Raw genomic sequence first — 13,249 nt, 5'->3', positions numbered from 1 at the left:
AGACGGTTGGATAGTCAGACGGTCACTTAGGCCCGGTGCACGAGATTCGTGCACTTGGGGGGGTCCTTCAGCCTGGCTTGCACCATCTCACAGTCCATGAGCCCTCAGGGGATGTCCAGGAGCCCGTGGGGAGAGAGCCTAAGCCATCAGTCGGACATCCTTAACGCTGCCGTGGAGGCAGGAGAGGCTCCCACCAACGCCGCTGCGCTCGCCAGCCGTGAGCCAGCTTCTGGCTGAGTGCCTCTCCCCCTGTGGGAGCGCACTGACCACCAGGGGGCAGCTCCTGCCTTGAACGTCTGCCCCCTGGTGGTCAGTGCGTGTCATAGCGACCGGTCATTCTGCCGTTTAGCCGATTTGCATATTCGCCTTTTATTATGTAGGTTGCCCCAGTAAATGAGGGCAACCATTTGCCAGCTTCAGGGGTCGAGGCTCATCCCTGCCCTGCCATGCAGGAACCACCTCCTGGCCAGGCCGCACCACCTGCTTCACACAGGGTGTTTGGCTACAGTTGTTCTGGGGACATCTCACAATTACATTCCAAATTGTGGGAACCAACTCACTCTCTCGGCAGAGCTAATCTTGATGGGGGGGGGGGGCGGGGTTTGAGGGAAGGAGGGATAAAGAGAAAGGGAACTCGGAACCTCTTTCTAGACAATGTGTCAGGAATTCGTTAGGCTGGGCCCCCTGAGGGGGAGGTCGGCCTTATCACTGCTTCCCCCCGCCCGAGTCTCAGAGCCCACCTTGCACATCTACCGAGGGCACAGACAGAAACACAACAGCAAACCCCGAGAAAACCATCCCGTGTCAAGGACTTGGATTTGGCTGGGCCGGAAGGTGGTTGTGAGGTCTCCAATATGCCCGCAGGCTTCAGGGCGTCTACCGAACACCATGCACTGGCCTCACTGTGAGATGGTGCAGGGCAAGGAGGGCACGAATCCCTGACCTCCGACATCATTTCACGTCCCTGTGACCAGGCTGGCTGCTCCACGCAGGCGAGAAGCTCTGACAGCTCACAGCGTGGCGGGGAGGGAAGCTCCCACCCCACCCCCACCTCCTCGAGGGGAGGACACAGTAATCCGGCGGGTACAGGCTCAGTAAGGGCGAGGCCGGGCGGTGAAGGGGTCAAGCACACACGGCACTGTGGCTCCCTCCGGCTGCATCTCACCAGAGGCGGGAACACAGATGCGGAGACCCGACGGCTCCCTGGCTCTCCTGCCCTAACGCTTGTGTGACAGAGCAGCCCACAGCCAGCCAGCACTGAAGCCAGGGGAAGGGGCCCGTTAAGGGCTGAGTACACATCTCGTCCGCTCGGCCAGCTCACCAGAGGCACAAGGACACGGGGCCCATTTCCATGAGGGTCCCCCTCTGAACGTGCACATCCCGTAGGAACTGCGCAAAGCGGGGAGCCCTGGCCGGGGCAGGGGTCACCGAAGGTCCCGCCCATCTGACCGCCCTCAGGGGAGCCGCCTCTGTCTGAGGTGCTTTACGGAGGAAGAACTTTCCAAACACAGAAGCTGATTAGCACTGGTAGATCATTTGAGAAAACGGTGATTTTTATTTTATTTTTTTCTGAAAATCGGAGGGAGTGGAGTGCAGATCATGCCGGACCCAGGGAGCTAACCCAGTGAGGAGGGTGATCCCTTGGGGCTGGCAGACCAGGGCACTAACCCTGCCCCCCCTCCCTTTGCTGGTCAGCAGCCCCGGCTGGACGGCATTCTCCTTCGGTGTCTCCAAGGAGGGTACTGGATTGCTAGATCATCCCTGTTTCCCTGCCAGCTCGGCGGTGAATGACAACTTTGTCTGGTATCTTAAGCACATGCTTTTCTCCGCAGCCAACACAGACCGTTTGCAAGACACATGCTTGTTAGCAAATTGGAATTCAGTGTTTGCTGCACAGTCCCTGCCAAAGGCGCCGCACAGTCATCTGCTCTTCAAGAGCCGGTCTAACAGCTGGGCCAGCCATCCCCGCGGAGCGGGCACGCAGGGAGCGGATCCCATTCCATGAAGGTTTACTGAGCATCGATGGTGGGAACTCTGGCATCTAGTATCTCATCTAAAAGCCTTTCTTCCCAGTTTTTCTCTAGAGGGAATCTTGACAGACTGCCTAGCCATCTTTCATGTCGGGTTTTTCCTAAACTTATATTATCCCAGTAAATGATTAATCCCTTCAGATGCTCTGATTCTGACCCCTGAACGAATCCACAGCATCGCAGAGCGCAGTCCTGGCCCATTATCTCAGCCCGCACTGCTTGGCCTTCGCTGAGTAGGTATGTATGCGAGAACCCTTCCTCCCTTTGACACGGTCCTTTTTAAAATTAAACTCTGGTTGAAGATTTGTATACTCTGCCACTCAGTGTTTCTCACACAGGCCCAGGAGGTTAGTTAGTTTTCCCCTTTGGTGGGTAAGGGGAGGGAGCTTACCACTGAGGATCAATGTGTAAATTTTCTTTGGTCAGAAACTGAAAACCACACTACACAGCGTTTCTCCTGTTGTTTCATTATAGCTCTCAGGCAAACATCTCAGCTACTTACTAGCATTTATTCCTCGATTTCCTTAGCAATCCCAAATCCTCCTGGAAATAAGTGGGCATATAAATCCCACATAAATATGGGGAGAGAGCAGAGATCCCAGTGCAGTGATTGAAAGCACAGGCTGTGGATGGACATACGCCGCCGTGGCCACGTGGTGGGTCCCTCAGCTGGAGAATGGAGCCACAGGCCCCCCGGGCATGCTGTCTCGTGAGCTCCTCCTGCATGCACGCCACTTAGCGCAGCTCCTGGCTCAAGTAGTCAGCAAACATTCATTTGCAATAACGTCACTTTGGAACCCAAACTGTCCTACATTTCATTTCCATTCTTCTATGGATTTTATCGGTTTACTCTGTTTTCTCCGATTCACTGACCCAAGCATGACTTTGTCACCATCGCTCACCCCTTCCTGTCCTCACTCTTCTTAGATCCACGTCTATGGTTATAGTCACAGCTGGGCCACTGCTCATGCACCTGGCTAAGCCCCATCCCTGCTGAATCCAGCTGTCTGCTTTGTCTACGAGACAGCGATGCAAGCATGCTCTGCAGGTACCCTTCTCGGGCTCAGCCCCGTTCTGCCGCTCAGCACCTGTGTCTTTAAGGGAACTGCTCATCACTTCTGCAAAATGAGGATGATGATAATGATGCTGATGACTCATGGGTGTGTAATCAAGTTTAAGCGAGAATATACACTTAGACTTGAGCTGACCATACTAGGTATGTGATGCCTTCAGCTCTACTTCGGGTCTCCCTCACCCTCAGCCAACGACCTTCCTCCCTGCTGTGTGGGGGAAACAGAGGCTCCGGCCCAGTACCACTTCATCCGACCATCATCCGACATATGACCACCCACACCTGGGCTCCCTGTCTCCACCTTCTCTCTAATTCAATGAGCAAAGGGCTCCTGCTTCCATCAAAGGCCAACCCCTGTCCGTGGGGTCCAGGTCCCCGCCCCTGTGGCTTTTCCAAGGACTGTCATCCTGAAGTTATCCCTCTTCTCTCTGCATCTTTGGTTCCTCCCTAAGGTGACCCCCGAGGATCCTCCACTCCTGGTGTTCGTGCCTTGTGTATCCCTTCCCCCTACGAGTGAGTGGAACCCAGGAGTCAGTTCTAGCCAATAGCAAAGATGATGATCGTTTCATTGCTCCTGTGATTACAGCGCAGTACATGAGCCTCCAGCTCTCCAGCAGACAGGAGGCTTGATGAAGTAGGCGGCTGTGTGGAGGAAGGCCACATGAAACAGCACTGTGGGGTGGGAAGAGGGGGTCTAGAAGCTGAAGGCAGCCTCCAGGTGACAGCCAGCAAGAAACTCGACCTTCAGACCCACAGATGCAAGGGACTGAATTCTGCTGACAACCTGAGTGAGTTCACAGGGGAGCTCCTCCCCAGCCCAGCCTCCTGATGAGAACACAGCCCACCTAGCAGCCAGACTACAGCCTGTGACACAGCATAGACCCAGGGAAGCTGAGCCTGGACTCCTAACCCTAGACACCGTGACCACTGTTGTAAGTCAAAAAGTTTGTGGTACTTTGTTACACTGCAATAGGAAACAAATACACTTGCTCTGGACCAGACTTTCCCATCATGCACTAGCATCTACTGTATCCTGTGAAAATAAATCTGGACCATATGCCCTCCAAATGCTCCGCTTCTCTCTGCTCTCCTTTCCAGCAAAACTTGTAAACAGTTTTCCATATGTGTCCTCACCTCCATTCACTGCTCAGCCCACGCTAGTCACATCACAGACTTCACATTTTTTTGGTCAAGGACACCAAGTTCCGCATTATCGAATCGGAACGAACATGGCTCCGTCCTTATCTTATTCACTATCCCAGCAGAATTCAGCACCACTCAGCACACACCATTTTCGGAGTTATTTCGCTTGGCTGACTGGCTTTCACATTTCCCAGTTCCCATCACTCATGCTTTGCTCCAGACCTGTTTCCCGAGCAGTGCTGAGCCGCAGGGTCTGGCCCAGGCTCCCTCTCCAGGCCTGTCTCACTTCCTCTCTAACTAGTTTCAAGCGACATCAACATGCTGGCAGCTCCCAAATATTTCTCTCCAGCCCTGACCTCTCCCCTCCACCCCACATCCTGCAGCCAACCGCCCCATTGCAGCTTCCACATGGATGTCTAACTGTCATCTCGGACGTAATATGTCCGAAACAGGGCTCTTTTCCCTTCCAAAAATCTGCTGTTCTCCCAATCACAGCAAACAGTACATCTAACCAGCCTTTACATCGGGGCCTCACCCTGGATTCTCTTCCCTCCCCTCACGCTCTCACATCAGCAAGTTCTTGAGAGTCGTCTGTCACAATGGACCCTGACTCCGTCCACTACTCTCACTCCCTCTGCCAACCTGGAGCACTGCCCTCACATCCCGCTTGGATGATGGCCACCTGGCTGGTCTCTCCCTGCTGTCCACACGGCATGGCCTTTTAAAAACACAAGTCACCTCGTATGCCGTTACTGCTTAAAACATTCCAAAGTCTTCACACTCTATTTCAAAAGGCCCACAGGGCTCTGAGCTGCTGCCCCAACCTGCCTCCCTGGCGCATCTCCAACCCACCAAGTCTCACCACCTTTCCTCCTTCCCACATTAAGCCTTTTGTCATTGCCATTCCTTCCTTCTGGAAAGATCTTCTCCAGCTGTGGCTCGGATCTCAGATCAAAATCCTCTCCTCAGGGAAGTCTTCCCCATAACAGTGTTCTCCTCTTCCTCCTCGTTTCTAAGGTACCATCATTTCCCTCTCATTGTGCAGCACACTCCACTCTCAAGCACCCTGCTTAGCATCTTTGTTTGATTGTTGCTATGATTCCTCTAATCAGATGTGAGTATATGAAGGTGCTTACTTCTGTGTTCTAGAGTAGCACCTGGCACATCATACGTGTTCAATAAATATTTGAATAAACAAGTGCATATGTGTATATGTATGCATATATATATACACTGAGTGGCCAGATTATTATGATCTCTGAGCGCATAATAATCTGGCCACTCAGTGTGTGTATATATATTAGAGGCCTGGTGCATGAATTCGTGCATGGGTGGGGTCCGGCCAGCCTGGCCAGGGGGAGGGGACATGGATGGTTGGCCGGCCTGCCTGCTGGTCGAACTCCTGGTCAAGGGGACAATTTGCATATTAGCCTTTTATTATATAGGACTAGAGGCCCAGTGCACGAAATTCGTGCACGGAGGGGGGTTGTCCCTTAGCCCAGCCTGTACCCTCTCCAATCTGGGACCCCTCAAGGGATGTCCGACTGCCCGTTTAGGCCCGATCCCTAACCGGTCTGGCTCAGTGGATAGAGCGTCGGCCTGCAGACTGAAGGGTCCCAGGTTCGATTCCGGTCAAGGGCACGTACCTTGGCTGCGGGCACATCCCCAGTGGGGGGTGTGCAGGAGGCAGCTGATCGATGTTTCTCTCTCATCGATGTTTCTGACTCGCTATCCCCTCTCATTTCCTCTCTGTAAAAAAATAAAAATAAAAATAAAAATAAAAAACTAGGAGCCCATTTGCAGGAAGATTCCTGCAAGTGGTCGCTGCGGCCGCACACGCTGCCGCTGCCACTGCTGCCTGCCCCGCCCCGCCCTGCCTGCCGCCTCCACTGCAGTTGCGGCCGCAGCAGCCACGCGTGCCACCACCGCTGCCACCCGCCTGGCCCGCCGCTGCTGCCGCCCCGCCCCACCCCGCCCACGCTTTCCCTCTGGCAGCCACCTTGCTTTCTGCTTTTCCTCCCTCTTTCTTCTAAGTTGTCTTCAGTCTTCACTCCTCCCTCCCTCCCTCAGCGTATGCGAATTAACCGCCATCTTTGTTGGGTTAATTTGCATACCTGCCCTGATTGGCTGGTGGGCGTGGCTTGGCATAGCAAAGGTGCGGTCAATTTGCATATTACTCTTTTATTAGGTAGGATGTCCCATTATATTCCACTGGAAAATCTCTTCAGATGCAATGTCAAGATGGCTGAAAAGCAGTAAAAACTTATACAAATTATACCTCAAACATCTCAACTATTCTAACCAAGACATCTAGAATAATAAAAAGGTAATATGCTAATTAGACCAGACGTCCTTCCGGACATCATTTCAACCGTCCTTCCTGATGAAGCCAGGGCCGGAGGGAAACCAGCTGGGGTCCCAGGTGCCTGCCTGTGGCCAGAGGAGGGAAGCCCAGGTCCCAGGTGTCAGAGGGAAGGAAGGCCTACTCTTGCATGAATTTTTGTGCATTGAGCCTCTAGTTATAAAATAAAACCCATTTTGATATAATGTAACAGAAATTTGTTAGATGTGAAAAATCTTTTTTGATAATGTAAATTACCACACTACCGTTATTCTGTTTTTATAGATTTGATTTTTGCCCCTACACTGCATTTGCTTAGAAGACAGACCATGAATTACAATTGTTTTCTATCACAAATTGTGCAAAGCACTGTTCAAACCACAAGGCATATTTTCAGGATTTCTGGAAGAAAATACTAAATATTCACTACTCCTGCTCCTCGATGTCCTGGTGTCACGTGAATGACGTCCACGCCCAGCCGGGTCCCATAGCTGTCAGTGCAGGAACAGCCGTGGTAAAGAGTGTGGTCACGGTCTGGGTTCCAACAAGCAACTGTCAAAACTCTTCCCACATGACTACTTGCCGGAAATCTCTCACTCCCAGAGAGATGCTTGCGGGTGGTCTGGGAAAGAAATCTGTGGCATGCCAACACTGGGGCTGTTCTAATGCTCCTAAGGTTTCTTTGCAACTACAATTTCATGCTTTGAGGAGCTGACTTTTACGCAAGCCCCTGCAAAAATAAAAATAAAAATATATAGTCTCTATCTATTAAACTCACTAGTTTATGTATGTTTCCTCCCTCGAGGGTCGACTGCCACAATAGATTCCGACTCTGTCCACGGTTACCTTCTGCAACCTCCAGGAAGCAGTCCTGCAGGTGGCTTTCAGGGCCACTGTGGAGAAAAGGCCCTCCCTCCTTCCCACTTGCTGCCTCCAAACTTCTTAGCAACACACACTGTGCATGAACCGCGGCGCGGCCTGCCTTGTCCAATCGCACGCCTGGGAGCCCGGCCAGTCAGTTGTGTAATGATCAACCCCTTATCTCCCGGAGGTACACAAACCCAGCGATCTCGCGCTTCAGTGCACAGGGACTTCGCTGGAATCCTCAGCACACACTCACATGCGTTTCCAGTGCCAAAGCCACCCTACCCCCAATTTTCCCCATTTCCTCCTTTTTGCTCATTTGCAGTTTTGAGGAGGGAAAGAAGCCAAAATGCTAAACAATGTCGAGTTTAAACAGGGAGGGCAGGGGGCACTGCCAAGGCTGCCAGCAAAATGCACGTAGAAACCGCAGGCTCGGCGGTGGCCGCCCGGCTCACCGCTCCCTCCCGGCGCCTGCGATGGAAACTCGGCAGCAATTGTTCTCGCAAGAGCCGGGCTGATGGGCAGGACGGGCTGCGGGCTGGTAGCCATGAGCCAGACCGGCCTTCAAATCCCTGACCAGGGGCCACCCTGCTTCCTCAAAAGAACGACGTCCCCCCTCCGGCCTCGCCGTCCCCGCCTGCGCAAACGCGCGCCCACCTGTCCCAGCGCCAAGTTCGCAACCGCACAGGGACAGGTGGCCTTTCCCGCGCCGCGCGAGACCCGCCCTGGAGGGAAGGGCAGCGCCGCGCCCGGAGCCGGGCCAGGCTGAGCGACCCCCGCCCGCGGCCCGCGCGACACGCCCCTCCCGGCCCGTCCCCGCCCCGCCCCGCCCGCACGCACCTTCCCCGCGCCCCGCGCCAGGCCCCTGGGGACCGCGCGGCCAGGGCCCAGCGGCGGGAAGCGCTCCTCGCCGTCCTCGTCCTCGTCGCCGTCCACCTCGATGACTCCCTCCTCGTCCTCGTCCTCGTCCTCGTCCCCGTCCTCCGCGCCCCCGCGGGGCCTCTCCAGCAGCCGTCCGCGCCCCCGCCGCCGGCCCGCGCCCTCCTCCTCCTCGTCCTCCTCGCCGAGCAGCAGCAGCGCGGGCGACAGGGCGGCCCCGGCGGCCCGAAGGGGGCCGGTCCCCGCGCTCCGGGGCGGCGGGGGCAGCAGAGGCCTCCCGCTCTCGGGCGCCGGGCCCGGCGGGTGCAGCGCGGGGCCCCCGCGGCGGCCGCCCAGGCTGGAGCGCTTGGCCAGGCGGCGCGCCTGCATGCCTGCCGCGGGTCCTCCGCACCCGCCGGGTGCGCGGGGCTGCGGCGGGGCTACGGCGGGAAGGGGGTTGGTGTGAGCGAGCCGCGCGCCGCCGCCCCCAACGCCGCTGCCGCCCTGGAGCCGCGGGCCGCGCTGCGCCCCATGCGGCCGGCGGCCGGGCCGCGCCTATCGGGCCTACAGCGGCCGCCTGGGCGCGAGCTGTGGGCGCCGCCGCCGCCCGCCACGCGCCCTGGGCCCCCGAGCCCGCAAAACCCGGACTGGATTTCTCCCGGACCCGCGACCTCCAGATCCGGGGCCTCCTCGCGCCGCGCCCCCCGCCCCCGCGTCCCCGCCAGGAGTCGGGGACTCCCTGTGGACAGAGGACCGCGCGCTCCACTACAACTCGGGTTGTGGGTCCAAGTCAGACTCTGAAGGAAGAGATTTGCCCCTGCCAAGTTCATTTGAAAGGTCTCTGCTGTGCAGGGACAGATCCAGAGCTTCTGTGACATCGGGAATGGTGTCCCCATCCGAGATTGGGGGTCAGCCCCTAAGAGGGGTTCTTGAAGCACTTCCATGGCGTGGCCTGTCCACAGGCCAGGCTCTGTGCGCACCACGAGGCCTGACTCCAGCTCCCTCCTGCGCCCCCAGTGAGGGGCCCTGGCACTGTTCACATCTGTGCAGAAAGAAGCAAAATGGCCCGTTCCAAACTGCTTGACTTTGTTATTTTTTAAAAATTAGTATGAAGTGAGATCAAGTCTGGAGACCAAGCACATGACCAGTTTGCCATGTAACTAACGGCACTCACTTCCTAAGGATTTTAGGTGTGGCACAGAAAAGTCACTTGTCACTGTGAGGTGAGGCTATTTGGGAAGCCATACTCTTTATATTCACAGCAGATGCCAAATTCCACCTCTGTGGGTGAGGGATGGGGCACGGACCTCCCCAGCACTCCGAAGGCGCCTCCAGAAGAGGGCCCGCCCTCCGCTCTCAGCCCTTTCCTGTAATTACTGGAGATTTAACACCGCACACCCTGGAGACCCTTGAAGGAACTCCTTACATAGGCTCACTCGTGGCGTCTCCCAGCTGTGGAACGGGAATGATGGCAAGGATTCTAAAAATGAATTTGTTCTCCCTGAGTCAGATGAGCTTCCTGATAGGCCTATTTCAGATAATGACACTCTCATTTTACCCATTCAGCCCAAAATAGAGGGATCATTTTAACTGCCTTCTCTTAGGTATCCCCAGAGGCAGCTGCCCACCCACCCTTCCCTTCCATTTCCAAACCTCCCACAGTGTCCGTGGCTACCGAGGGGAAGTTTTGGACCAGCTCCCTCCACCCACTTCCTCAAGCATGCCCTCCCTGGACCTCTCCACATGCCAGCACTAGGCTCATCTTCCTGCGACCAGTCAGATCATGGCATTTTCCAGTTGAACTCTTCATTCCTAAATATTGCATTTAAGACTTCAGAGAGTGAGGCGGGCTCCCGGACTGCTAACGGGCGCAGGCCGGGCTGAGGGGACCCTACCCCCGCCCCCGAGTGCACCAATGTCATGCACCAGGCCTCTAGTCAATAAATAAAAACTAAAGAACAAAGAATGGCCACCTTCCCAATTGCAAGAAATTTGCCTTGGTCAGTTTGGGAGGTGATTTTAGAGATGGGCAGCAGGTCTTTCTCTGCCCGGAGAAACAGAGATCACCAGGGCTTGGCTGCTGGGTGCAGCAGTGGCGGAGCGCAAAGGTGTGAGATGAGTTGGGGAGGGCCGGGCTCCCAGTCCCTGCTCAGGTACTTACCAGCTCTATGTACTTACCCATCCTTCCTCTGTGCCTCAGTTTCCTCATCGGTGAAATACAGATAATAGCAGTCCTTACGTAATAATAAAGTTGTTTTGTAGGACAATGGGTTAATATGTGTACTCAGCTTAGAAGAGTACCTGGTACAGGTGGGTCTGTATAAAGGCTCATTATATTCGGTGTGTTGCTAGCGGTATATGAACAAGGTAGCTTGGGATACTCTCAAAGAATAACAAGTAAGCTCAGAACTGTCAATAAATAGCAACAACGTGCTTGTAAAGCCCGACTGTATCTTATCCAGGGCTGTGGTCAGGCCAAGGATAAAGCTCTGTGTGCCTGAAATTGTCATAGATGAAAGAAAGTAAATGTTTTCTCGAGAACCGACAGGGAAGACAAGATTAAGTGAGTTCATGGTTGGGATTTGTGGTTGAGTGGAAGAAGTACTAATTTATACCATTGTTTTCTTTCAAAATTGCTGTATATGTGAGGGGGCCCTGACCAGAGGATGCCGGAGGTTCAAGGCCTACTCCCCACTCGCCATACGCACGCATGCGTGCAGGCAAGGACACAGCAGTGTTACTACGTTAAAGGCCCTTTTGCCCTACGCATGCGCAAGGGCAATGACTCAGCAGTAGCAATATACGTACTGCACAAGCGCACCCTTATATAATAACCTGCTTATGTTAATATAGCATCACTAACTGGCATGAGGCCTCTTCCATTTGGGCATGTATATAAGTTGCCACCAACCAGCCAGTTTTTGGTTGCTTTGTTCGTAATAAAGCACGCCCCACCTACCTACGGTCACCCCTGTGTTCTTCCTGCACCCAGAGGGATCCAGTTCCTAGCTGAGGAATTTGCTCCCAACACTTGGTGTAGTCGGCAGGATTCTGGGGTAGGTACCCGTCCACCACGTCAGAGGGCATGTGGCCTCCAACCAGGTGTGGTATCCGGTAGCGTGGTCCTTCCTGACACCTTAAACCGCCCCCACCCCCCGGAGGACTGGCAGCTGGTTGAGGTAATGCCAGAGGCATTAGAGAAGGCTTTGTCGTCCCTGATGGATTCCCAAAGGCCAGCGGAGGCTGCCAGGAAGGTAGGCTGGTGGCTCCTAACGGCCTTGAAATGCAACACCGCGGGACGCTGGCTCGGGAAGCCAAGATACCTGAGTTACAGAACCTGGAGGAGGCGTTGGAGGCCCTGGCGTGTGTGCTAGAGCAGATGGTAGCCTCCCTGGACGGGAGGGACCGGGAGAACCAGAGCCAGACAACAGCTGGGAGGAAGTGTTACCGCTGGTGCCGCGGCCTCTGTCTTGCAGGCGTGACCGATCATAAAAAGGCGTCTGGAGCATGATCAGCTCGTGGCCCCAGGAGGTGGGGCTCCAGGGCCGCCACGGTTACTGAATTAACCACATACACCACTCCACCCCCACAGGACTGAGAGGATTAGGACAACAGAGCCGGCAGAGGCCCCGGGAGCGGATTCCGGCGTGGCTCCCAGGGTTGCAGGATGATGGCACCGCTCGCTTGCAGCTGTCTCCGCCCAAGATGGAGAAGTTACCTCCATAATGACCCATCCTTCCTGGTGGCAGCGACTGCAAGATCAGTCGCTGGTTGGGAACCGGGCAGGGAGACCACTCCCTGATGGACGGCTAATGGCGGCGTCTCGAAGCATTTGGCAGGATGCTGGAGAATTGCCAGAAACCACGAGTACAGGGGCCATGTATGTAGATTTAGTGCAAGTGACACGGGAAATGGGCTTGAGACAAGCCATGTCTAATTTGAATACTCATGGTCCTAATGATGAGCGTTTAATGACGCATATCAAAGACTTGATTCTCGCTGCAGCCCCCGCCCCAGCGGCGTTCGGCTCCCTGGCAGCCACTTGGACCCCTTTCGTAGATCGCCGTCTGCATGAAGTGACTACGGCCGAGCTGGCCTGGGGGACGAAGAAGTCAAGCAGCGAGACCTGTGACTGTGCCGAAGCCTAAGGCACGTAAAGCAATGCCCAAGCCCACGAGCCGGACGAGGGCAGGGACAGAGCCCGTGGAGGTCTCCCGCACGCCAGGGTGGGTGGACCTGCTGGCCGCGGGGCTGAAGAAAGGGAAGAGAGAGCAGCAGCCCGCGGCCCTGTGGCGGCAATGACCAGCAGGACAGCGTTTCCAGAAGCTGCCGAGGAAAGGCGGGTCCCTGACGGGTGGCCTCCAGGACTATTAGACTCCCCTGAGGAGGAGGGGCTGAATCTCCTAGACTGAGGAGCAGGCGAGGCACCCGGTTAGGAGGGACCCGAGGACCGGAGGCCGCATGTTGAACTCACCATATGTTGTCCCCCTGCAACTTGCAACGTGTGTTGGCGCTGGTGGGTACCGTGTGGACTGCAGTTTGCTCTGCGGTAACCCGGACAGATATACGGGCCCAGGGGCCCATATAGATGGGTCCGGAGGCAGAACTGTCCCTGTGTGGCAGGCAACCTTGACCCTGGGTACTGGCCGCCTTCCCTGCAGGCCTATCCGTGTGTGTTTCTCCCTACAGACTACATCTTGGGAGTGGACAGGCGGAAGGGTTAACGCTTGCCATGACCCAGGGTGAATTCCGCTTGCGGGCGTGTGGTAAAGCCCATCACACGCGGGGCACCCACACCATGCGGTCGGTCGTGACACTGCCTAGCCCCCGCCAGGTAGTGTGGGCGCGGCAGTAAAGCCTCCCAGGAGGCCAGGAGGAAATTGGACAGACCATCGTGCGGCTGGAGAAGGCGAAGACATCGGCCACGCGCAGCCCGCACGG

The 13,249-nt window shown here is 55.7% G+C and overlaps 1 protein-coding gene across 2 annotated transcripts in view; it reads right to left on the bottom strand.

Moving 5' to 3' along the window:
• Positions 1 to 8,698, bottom strand: part of ZNF704 (zinc finger protein 704) — a 123,883-nt gene extending 115,185 nt beyond the window's left edge. The window contains exons 1-2 of one of the 2 annotated variants that reach the window (XM_054708506.1): positions 8,396 to 8,698; positions 8,291 to 8,365 (exon numbers count right to left, since the gene is read on the bottom strand). In XM_054708506.1, the coding sequence (XP_054564481.1) occupies positions 8,291 to 8,365; positions 8,396 to 8,698 (378 nt within the window). Of the gene's footprint in view, positions 1 to 8,290 lie in introns of both variants that reach the window. The other variant, XM_054708505.1, reaches the window with a different exon arrangement.
• Between the last annotated feature and the right edge of the window lie 4,551 nt (positions 8,699 to 13,249).

This window comes from Eptesicus fuscus, chromosome 19 (assembly GCF_027574615.1).
Source record: "Eptesicus fuscus isolate TK198812 chromosome 19, DD_ASM_mEF_20220401, whole genome shotgun sequence".
NCBI classification, from domain to species: Eukaryota; Metazoa; Chordata; class Mammalia; order Chiroptera; family Vespertilionidae; genus Eptesicus; species Eptesicus fuscus.
This window is presented reverse-complemented; position numbering and strand designations above follow the sequence as displayed.